The 11,129-nt window shown below is 43.8% G+C and overlaps 1 protein-coding gene across 1 annotated transcript; it reads right to left on the bottom strand.

Moving 5' to 3' along the window:
* Positions 1 to 1,039: 1,039 nt before the first annotated feature.
* Positions 1,040 to 10,184, bottom strand: DUSP13 (dual specificity phosphatase 13). The gene is made up of 3 exons (XM_009576877.1): positions 9,994 to 10,184; positions 9,075 to 9,295; positions 1,040 to 1,254 (listed from the first exon to the last, which is right to left on the bottom strand). The coding sequence occupies exons 1-3, from the start codon at positions 10,182 to 10,184 to the stop codon at positions 1,040 to 1,042; spliced, it is 627 nt and encodes a 208-aa protein (XP_009575172.1).
* Positions 10,185 to 11,129: the final 945 nt, after the last annotated feature.

Below are 11,129 nucleotides of genomic sequence, written 5' to 3'. Positions count from 1 at the left end.
AATGTTCTGTATGTGGCTGTAATTGCACTGAAGCAAATATCTGCTTCGAGTTCTTCACAAGATTAAATGTGGCCAATTGGGCGTAAAAGAGTAATCGAAATGCAGAGCTGCTGCTTTGGATTTATTAGAGGCATTGCTCATTTTTGCTCTGACACGATGACACTAGGTTCTGGCTTTCTGTTAAACCAGGGAAATTTAGGGAATGTGATTTGGAGCACTGGGTTGCAAGCCAAGAGGAGGACGTTTCTGTCTGGCGCTGTTGCCACCCTGCAGTGCGTCAGCGGGCAGTGTGCCCTGAGGGTGCCCCTTGCCTTATGCGTGCGAGGGGACCCCTTCCTTCCCTCTGACTAGCAGGGAGGCTGTCGATAGCCGTGCGGCGTCTGGCTGGGGCCTCCGGTATCGGCTCCTGAGGATTTCATGGTCTTTTTAAGTTCTGAGTATTTGCCATAGATTTGAAGCTGAAAGGACTTGTGAAGGTCCCAGCAAGAGCCTCCATGGCTTCTAATAGAGAGCGCCCAAGGTCTGAGTTGGATCCTGACTAGTGTCACCATGTCAGACTAAAGGAGCATGTCAGCTTGCAAAACCTGAAGTCTCACCCTATGCCAGCTGGATATGAAATGTTAAAGATTTGCTTAAAAACCTCATGGTTTCTTTTTCTTTTTACTAGTTTAGCCATTTTCCCTCTTGCCATATAAATGCAATTATAAGCAAGTTAAAAGTCTTTTTTCAAGTTGACTGTGCTGCCTTTTAATTCTGCATGAAAACCCAACTGCTCCCTATGCCCTGCCCAACAGGTAGTTAAATAAACAGGTCCAGGTGGGCAAAACTGCCAGTTTGAATCCTTCTTTATTTCATTTTCTCTCAATTAGTAGGCTTATCCAAAAAATACATACTGAACTCCTACCAGCTTGCTTATGCTCAGCAATTTCCCAAGGAGTTTCTCAGTGCAGCTACAGAGCAGTCCTGACAGCATCCTCGCGCTGTCTTCCATGAGGGCAGCATCTCTTGGTCCGGTGCCAGGAGACATGCCCCCCTCGCACTAGCAGGCCTTTGCTCCTCTGCCTTTCCCTCTTCCTAACTGGAGGTCCAACTCCCGAAGTTGCTTGAGGAAGCCAGAGTTGGGGCAGATCCCTCTGTGTGAGCGTACAGTCTGAATTGCGTCAGCGAGGGACATATCTTCACAGATCATTAAGAAAGCGAGGACTAGAGTTGCAGATCGGCTGATTCCCATTGCACAGTGAACTAGCACTTTGCCTGGAAAAAAGGAGAGAGAGAAATGCAGTTATGCCAGGAGGCCAAATGGCGTGGTTTATCGTGCAGGAGCAGAGGTGGAAATGGTGCTGATACTGGGGCTGAGCAAGCAGGTATGCTCAGCCCTGCAGAGCAGACCTGGTGCAGTGCTGGTTGGGGAGCAATGGGGTTTTTAATGGCTGGGGACAGAAAATTCATAATTGTATTGCAGGATCCATGATTGCCCTTGTTTGGGCTTGGCTGTCAGCCTGATGGCTTAGCCCTCCTGCCCGGCTTGTTGTCCATGGTGTCCCTGCTTGCTCACACGTGGTTTTGGGAGTGATGTACTTGCTGGTGAAGCTTCAAGTCTTCATACTTGAAGGTCGTGCTATGGGAAACAGCCTTGGTGCGTTGCTTACTACCAGAGGGCCTGGAACCTTGGGATTTCAAATGTGCAATGCTCAGGAGTGTTCACTGTTGATAGAGGAAGGCTCCTGGTTTTCCATAAGCTCTTTTTTCTTCTTTGCTTAGGGCAGTAACACTTTCTGAAGGTGCTGACTGCTGCCCAGACCTTGTCGGGAGTGTGTTGGAATATGGGTGTTACCATTAAGAACAGCGGCCTGTTTGTACATGCTATTTGCACCAGCTTGCTTACATTTTTTTATTTCTATAGCCTACCTGTACATCTATAGTCGCTGTTCTTCCCTGACGCCTTCGTCTGTGTTGGGTGATCACTAGAAAAATGGTTTATGAAATGTTTTGGGTTCCCCAGAGATTTCAATGTGAGGTGTGCATCTTCATTAAGAGTTCATTAAGAGTAATACTGTAATATCCATGTTGCTGTAAGCAAGCCTCAGGGAAGACCTTCCAGGGATCCAGGAGCTTAGCTCCCTCCTTCCCTCTGCTCTGCTTTTGGTTTCTCTGCTGTGATCACTAATGGAAGCAGCCAGAGAAGTGCAATTCTGTATCATGACTACTTCCCAGGTTTCTAATGAGTGCCTTTGACCCATGCTGGAAGGAGAGAAAGATTTTTTTTTTTAAACGGTCTTATGTGAAATTAAAGGAAATTTTGTCAAAAGGTTTGCTTTCAGATGAAAAAATTCAGGTTTGTAGTCCTTTCCCTCTGGATGTGAGCAAAGAGCTTATTCTGGAAACTGAAAACCTACATCTTGTAAATGTTGTAAAATGTTTCAAGTTTCACAAAAATTGTATAATTTGATGAGAAAATTTTAATTGGAAAAAAAATGCTGTTGTTCTACTCAATTATAGCCATGCCTGAAAATTTTCAAACTCTCTTGTCCTTTGCTGCAGTCAGATCTAGTCTTTTCACAGAGACCATGGCTCAGCAATTGGGCATTATTGAAGTAACCAAATTTGAACTTCTGACCACCTAATGGATAGCTCTGTCTCCCATTAAGGCAGCTAAAAAGATGTTGTATTTTTAGCATGAAAATTTCAGAACACTTCTTCACTGGAAATCTTCATAAGTTTGAAATGAAACTTTTTCTGCATTTTTTTTTTTTTTTTAGACTGTCACATTTGTAGTGTCTTGTTTACTAATTGTATAGCTCTGCAAAAATGCAATTTAACAACAATACAATTTATATCCAGAAAAACATGAAAATCAGTAAAAACAATCCCATGTTGCTTTTTTTCCTTTGGAGGTGGAATAAAGTATCTCAGATGCTGCTTCTTTGTAAAAATGTAAGGAGGGGTAGAAAGAACGGACAGCTTTTCAGGGCTAGTTCCTTGTTTTGTTTGTGCTTATAGCATCTTAATTTCTCTATTACCAGGGAGCGAGACAAAAATATCCTTGCTGGATGATGAGCCTAGATCCAGCCATAAACCTCAGACTGATTGCCCCCATCTCCCCGGGTGTTAATTCTGGGTACTTTGCGCACAGCTTTTCATCTTAAATCCCATTTTGTTTGTGACAGAGTATTTATTTAGCAACCATTCCAGTTCTGACTAATGATGATGGCGTAGCCACATGCTCGGAGAGCGCGAGCATGTGTAGTAAAAACCTGCTCTGGCCAGCAGGTTGAGAGAAGTGTTGAATTCCACAATGTGTGTGACACAGCTACCTTTCATTATCCTGGCACGAGAAATCTGAGCTCAGCCCTAAAGATAGACATGTCTTCAGTAGAAATAAAGGGACAAATATAGTCTCCAAGGAAGCGGCGAAAACAGCTCTGGTGACAGCAGCCTTGGACTGGGCATCGAAACCTTTGGGGTAAGAAAGAGGTTTTTCCAACATAATGTCAGTTTTGCAGAATTAGAAGATCAAGTGATTTCTATTTGTATTTTCCCATTCAGATACAGCTTCATAGAATTTATTGAGATACTGATGCCATTATTCAAGTTAAATTACATCTATCCGTCAATTCCATTAACTCCATGGGGATTCTTTGAAGTGAAGTCCTACTTTTTATGGGAATATGGAGAAATGCTTTGCACCCCTGCTAGAAGACAGTGCTAATTTGAATTTTCACTAGACTTATTTTTCAATGTGCTGCACTATCATTAGCCTTCACAGCAACCTTGTGGGATATGTATGCTGTATTACCTTCCCCAGAGGAGGCACTTCAGACCCAAATAACTCAGGTCTGAGATTTTCAGAGGAACGTAAAGGAGTTAGGAGCACAATTTCTCTTTGAGAAATACTGCTAATAGGGCTAATACCAAAAGGTCTTTGGAAAATCCCTGCTTAGTTTGCGGCAGGCCTAACTGCAGTGTAGTGACAGGGACTGGGGAAATCCAGACACTCAGCCTAATGCACACCCCAGACAAGAGAAGCCAAGGAACAACGTGTTCTGAAAAATTTTCTTGGAACCAGAACCACTTTCTTTCTTTTTTGGTCTGAAAAATTCTGAGCTACCAGCACTCTACAACTAAAAGAAAAAGAAATTATATTTATGGTTTGAACTGCACCAGGAGGGGGAAAAAACCAAAAAACAACCAAAAAGAGATGGCCTTGATGTTGGATTTGATTTTGAATCACTAAATATTTTGAAATTCAATCTAAATTTGGCCAGAAATTGGATGGGGGACAGGAGACCTGCTGTTCTGAACCTAATTTCTCTAAAATTGTTCTTGGGTCCATTTTTTTTCCACCCAGATGGAGCCTTCTGCTTTGGAAGATGCTCAGCCCCACCTGCAGTCTGGAACTGAAGACAAATGAGCACAGGTACGGATGCTGCCATTAAATATTGCCTGATGTGTTTTTGTTGGGGACACAGAAAGCTGAACAAATTCCAGACTCCTGCTTGTACGGGCTGGCTCTCTACCATTTTATATCTAACTCTGTGTCTGAGAGGAGGAGGTGGCGAGTAAGAACACACTGAATTTGCTCCCCTGCTTCTCTGGCTTATCTGCACTTCAAAAGAGTCCTTCTAGATCAGCAACTAGCTTTAGAAGGTGTCTCAGCAAAAACCTGGACGAGCCCCAACTATTGACCTTGGACCAAATCTGCATGGCTCTCTAATACACTTGTTCCCATGAGGATGCAGGTATGTTATCTCCTTTACATGCGCAGTATCTGTTCCACATTGTTAGCCTTTGTTTCACCACGCACAGAGGTTATGATAAATGCTGGTACGCTGACAATAAAATAACTTTTTGCTGCAGATAAATCAGTCATGTGAAATGATTTAATTAACGTAAAATTGCTCTAATGAAAGCAGATTTGAATTTACTATGTGATTATTTGTAGCAAACGAACTGAACATTAAACTTCAGTCAGGAAACAAAAACTGTGTTGCTATTTGGTTCTGTTTACAGGCTCAGACCCTCATCTCTTAGCAGCAGCTGTAAGTGGGTTGAGTGACACTGAACCCACCGTGATATACTGCATTTGAGTAGCACCTGCAGCATGTCTGCGCCATCTGGGCTGGCTGCAGCGGTCTCGGTAACAGCGCGCTGCATCGGCCTCTCGCGGGAGGCGGCCGAGATGCGCCCTCCCAGCACCGAGGCTCGGATTTCCAGGTGGCTGCTGGACCACGGCCTGGGAAAGCAGCGTTCACAGAGGCAGTCGTGGCGCATGCCCCTGTCATGGGGTGGGCAAGGAGGTTATAACCAGATCTGCTGTACCACAGAATCCGTGCCACAAGCCGACAACCTCCAAATCTGCCTTCCCCGCCCCCATTTGCTTTAACCTACAGTGCAAAGAGAAGTTGGGCTGATCCCACATTAGAGGGCCATGTTGCAACCTTCTCTCTGAGCATGTAACAGGATCCCTTAGGAATAATGGGATTAACTGAGGAGAAGTGGGGGCACTTAGCTTCTGGCATTATTAAATCTCGCAATCCTTATTTGAAATGTTGCACCGCACATCTCAAGCTACTTTTTGCAGCGGCAGACAATAACTGTCATCTGGCTGGGATTTGTGCAGAACAATAACACTTGGTTTTTAACAACGGATTATGGATATTATATCCAGCTCATGCCTGCTGTAACTCTACTGACATCAAAGGGTTTGCACTAGGGATAAAGTTTGCACATTCAACTTTGTTGGCCAAATTCAAGTTGGGAAATTCAATGTTGTTGAACGAATTAGTCATTAAAACACATAATATCTTATTGTCCTTTTGCTACTCATCATTAACTGAGCTAAATGTCCTGAGCTAGCCCTTGCTTTCTTGCAGGATGAATTCAATTTGGCTTAAGACCAGGCTCCAGACGGTCACCCGGAGTGAACGCCTCAGCTGCCCTTGCTCCATTGAATCCAGCAGAATTATGCTGCTCACCAGGAGGAGAGCTCAGCTGGGCTGGTGGGCCCCAGGGGCCTCTTCCCACTCCACTGTGGTTTTCTCATCTCCTGTTACATTTTAGCCACCATCCTGTAGCCAGGTGCAGAATCAATTGTCTAATTCTTGATTAATCAATTGTCTATTTTGTCACAGCTGAAAATAGCAAGAAGCCTACGGAGAGCTTTAAATGGTGGTGTGTCCCTTCTTCCCACGCCTCCTGGAACAGGTAAGGGCTGTCATCTGCTGGAGAGTGGGAGGTGAAACTGATGTATGTAATGCGCCTACGGCAGAGTCAGGAGAGAGGACCCTTTTCTCCTGAGTTAAGCTTCTTTCATAACCGCCACCAACAAGAAGAAGGCAGGAGAGGGAGCCTAGCTTTTTATTTGCTCCAGTGAAGTGGAAGAAGGGAAATGCCTTTCAGAGGGTTTGCCATTTCAAGAAGTCAATGGGTGATTTTAACCTGCCTGTTTTAAACATGTTCAGAGGTCAATAAAAGAAGCAGCTCTCTACTTGGGAATCTTTCTCTCTGCATGATGTTAGTTTAATAGTTTTCATGGCATGCTTTCATCTCTCCCTCTTCTGCTAAATTTTACCAAACCCTGCTGATTTATGCTTAGGTTTAGCTGCACTCCAGAAAAATGCAGATTGTACAGATGGCTGTGCAAAGGGGCAAGACTGATATTCAAGGTGTTGCCCCTGCATGAGCATGAGCATGAGGGAGAAGGCCAGTACTTCCCTGACACCATGTTTCTCCTTGCAGAGGAGGAGGCAGATTGTGCATCTGCTTGCTCTTGGCTAAGCCTTCCCAAACAGCTCTGTTACGTGGGCAAAGGAACAGCAGGGCTCTGCTGAAGGAAAGGCAGCCAAGGAAGCAGAGTTCATAAAATAATGCTTATATGGCATGGCTGTAATAGTAGCACCTGTGTTTCTTAATCTGTACGACAAAGATGATGAAGGAAGTCATTCAGGGTGTGATGCAGCCATTGACCACTGTGACAGGAATAGCTCCCAATTAGGAGTATGTGAGTGCACGCTCCCCTACTTCCTTTTGCTCATGCTCTGGCATTCGCGTTTGAAGAAATTGCCTTAAAAATAAATTCCTTATATCACCAAAGACATATTCTGTTCAGCTAAGGTAGAAATCTGGAATAAATCTGACCATGCTGTTTTCTGGACTTCTGGTATAAAGCATCAGAATTTTTCTTCAAGCATGATGGGAGTCACAGTTCTTACTTAATTCTAATGAGTATTTGATTCATAGTTTTAAACATGTTTGTGCCTCATATAGTCTTAACTTTGACTTATCCTCCCAGATGAAAAAGATAATTTAATTCCATTAAAAAAAAAGATGTTGAATTTGCTTGTGACAGTTAAGCAGCAGTCTTAAATGACTTCTCAGTCTGTACAGAAGTACCTCATTACATCCTGAGTTTAATGTGAACAGGCCTCTTGTCACCTGGTATAATTTTTTTGTTCAGCATCACTGCTTATAATAAATGCCATTTTTTCTCTTTTTCTAAATGATGTGAGTAACAATCCCCTCCCTGTCTCATCCCTGCACAGGTCATGGGTATTTAGCTGCTGAATTTCTGTACCTCAGGAAATTATGCTTCCAGAACATCTTGTTTATATATTTTCTAAACTGTTGCACTTTCCTTAAAATGATGAATGTCAGTAACAGCTGGACTGTATATGATTGAATTTCACCTTGTCTCCATTCCCAGAACCCTGCTTCCATATGGAGTTCAGTAAAGCAATATCTAAAAGCATGGTAGTAGGGATAAATATGCACCCTAGACATGATGAGTTCATTGTGTTTGCCTTGAGCCCTAACTTGTTCTGCATTCATAACTTTCAGTATTTGGGCATGCATCTTGCACTGGTTTTGTTTGCTTTTGTGGCCATCACGATTCATCTATTGTTTTCTGTCTTTTGTCAATTGATTTGGAACTTTTTTTTTTTTTCCTTACACACGCATGAAAAGATTTTGGATCTTACCTTTCTCTGGAGCACCACCAATAATGACTTCAATTGCAAATAGCGTATGCTGTAATAGAAATGGGTGCAGATCCAAATTCCCCAAATATGTTAGTGGTTTTGAAATCCAAATGCAGCCCTCAGTTTCACAAAGGCGAGTACTTTCTAACAGGATGGATCAAGCCCTTCAAACAGCAGTAAGCACTGAGGTATCTAGCACAGAGGTGCACTATTTTCAGTTACTGTGTCTCCCTTTCCTAGTTTGTATGGTGTAGATCAGATTTACTAGCTGCCTATGATTAAGATGGGTAGTTAGTATTTTAGGATCCTCATTGATATTAAAGCTATCCATGATGCAAGCAAAATAGTTTGCTGAGTGTGTAACTGTTCTCTTAATAAATCACTTACTTTTGAGTGGGTATCTGTACAGTTTTGTGGCGCAGTGGAGACTTGCTTTTGTGAAGGTTTGTCCTTAAGAGTAATGATCCCCAACTAGCCCCAGGCTTCTGGCATTGTACCTGGCCTGTGTTTAGTGAGTCCAAGGATTTTGCGAGTTATCTTCCTACTTCAAGGTTATACTCCTTCTAGAAACAGCATGGCATTATCTCCCAGCTGGTGGTGTTGCTTAGGTTCTCTTCTACAGAATTGCAAGTTCTTCTCTACCCTGTGTTTGTAGGACTTGCACAGATTGTAGCATTATAGTTGATTCTTCTTACTCAAATATGATGCTTGCCCTTGTCTTTTTACCCTATCCCAGATTTTATTTTAAACCCCATCGCTAGTTTGAGATGATCAAGTGTATGTGCCTCTTCCCAGGTCAGTGTGTCCCTATAGGTAAGGAGGGATACTTACTAGTTTGTCTTTTGCTAATGAATAGCACCAGGCATAGGGAAAACCCCTCTGAAAGCCTGTTCAGTGCATCCTGCCCTCTTTCAGGGAAACAGGGGAACTCCCACTCACTGTGGGAGTTCAGGCGGCAGGCGTGACGCTACTTGGTTTGGGTGTCTCCATTCTTACCCACATCTGCAAGTGGTTGGTTTATGCCAAATACTATTTGATAACTTGCCCTACTTGGCTCCTAAGCAGAAGGTATGCAACATGCACAGATGGTCTAGTTACCTCTTGGGGAATTCAGTGCTGCTTTTATGTATCCAGCAACTGGGTAGAAGTAAATACTGAGATCAAAGTTTGGGCTGTCCTCTGCTTCTACTCCGTAGTAATCCACAGGCAGGTCTTTGTAGAACTTGGGTCCAGTGTTGATGTGAAATCGCCCGGCAGCGGCATTCACAACATGGGAGATGCCCATTCGGCTCAGCTGCACTTTGTCACGAGCGACGTACCTGGAAGAAGGACAGGGGGTTATATTCGCCTGCCACATGACAATGCGGGGTAGAACATGCTGCTGATGGTGCAGTTTGTTAAAACTGCATGAAATTGTAGTGGCTATTTTCTGACAGGTTGATCGGGTACAAAGTGTCCACCAAAATGCTTCAAGACAGAAGTGGCTCATCAAGAAACTGACCTTTATGTTTCCTGCATTTTTTTTTCCCCAAACATCCGTTTAGGTGGTTCTTCTCAACTGACAAAAAGTAAAAAGGTGGCGGTGGTGATATTTCTGCACAAGCCAAGAGTTTTCTGGTTTGCTTTCTCACCAGGTCACCTGTGCTGGGCATCCATCAGTTCAGGGGACTGATGCCACCTGGCAATGTGAAGAGAACACAAGGCTGATCCTGTTCTACCTAGCTCTGGCGTCACCGCCATGCCACGGCCCCACCAGGTTGTTGCAGTGTGGGACTCCTGTACTAATGCAGGAGGAGAAATCAGGAGGGGGAATATTCTTTTGGGACACTTTTGGGATGCCTTTTCTCTATGCTACAGCATCCTAAGCACAGTTCAGCCTTGCTCAACACTTAGACTTACTGTGAGGCACCAAATCAGTGCCAAGCTCTCTTTTTAAATAAAGGGTAGATGATTTCAGGCGGTATAGGGCGGGGGCTGAGAGTTGCATTAACACCTTCAACCCTTCCCTCTCTCTTACAGGTCTCCCACGTAAAGGTTTGGCCAGACTTCGTCCACGTGCCCCGAGGGGTGTGCGCGTGTCCAGAGCAGGCGCCGCAGCTCCTCCAGGGACGGTGTTTCGGGGCTGCTCTGGCTGCCAGGCGTCCAGCTCGAGGCACTTCTTATCTTGGGGCGCAGTAAGTCCCCGCTGCACAGGGAGTCCCAGGCCATCCTGAAAGGTGGAGGGCAGACATTCACCACCAGCCAGAGACTTTCTGAGGTCGCCCTCTCTTCTTCTCACCCTCCCTTACCCCCTCACAAAGCTTGCCCACAGTTACAGCAGTAAGCTCTTTGGGGCAGAGACTGCCTTTTTCTCATGTGTTTATCACAGCAGAGGCCATGACTGGACTTGGGAATACTGTTGCAATCTAAACAATGACAGTCCAATGGCTCCCATAGTCCCATGCTGTGGTTCAGACAATGATTTTGAAGCCTGTGCTTCTTAAGTAAAGTTGTATATTATTACGGCAAATTGGAAGCTAAAGCTTTTTCAGACTGCTAGGCTCAGGGCCTCAGCAGACTTATTTTGACCTGACTACTCAACCCTTCTTTCTAGGTATGTCAAACAGTCGATTAAAACTTCATGATTATATTTTTAAAGGTTTTTTCACGGTACTATGAACTTTCCCACTTCCTACTTGGAATTCTAGACACTATTACTACTGCAGTGAAACAGACCAGTCCTCAATATTCCAGCACGAGAGTTCTGCTTTTGAATGGAAAAAGGTAATGCTATGGAAAATGTCTTGTGTAAATGTAGCTACGCAGTGGGTATAGAAACAAGTTACTAATTTGGTATGCTGAGCTTTTCCTTTAACCACGTAACTAGGACTTGCTTATATAGACTTTATCTGATTTGTCTTTTATAATTTGCTCAACAAACTGAGCTGAGCTGAATAGAATTGGTCATGCAAAATCTTATTCACTTGTTAACTCTTAATTGTCAGCTTCAACAGCGGAAACTCTGTAAGGAGTATGTTGGTTCTTTCCGATGGTAGTTGCCAGCCATACTTGTTGTCCGGATGACAAATGTTCATGGTAGAAAGAATCTGCGTGAGTAAGTTATAGTGATTCCAGTTGCCGTTCAGATTAATTATATGTTAATTAATATATATA

This window comes from Fulmarus glacialis, unplaced genomic scaffold (assembly GCF_000690835.1).
Source record: "Fulmarus glacialis isolate BGI_N327 unplaced genomic scaffold, ASM69083v1 scaffold38764, whole genome shotgun sequence".
Taxonomy (NCBI): Eukaryota; Metazoa; Chordata; class Aves; order Procellariiformes; family Procellariidae; genus Fulmarus; species Fulmarus glacialis.
This window is presented reverse-complemented; position numbering and strand designations above follow the sequence as displayed.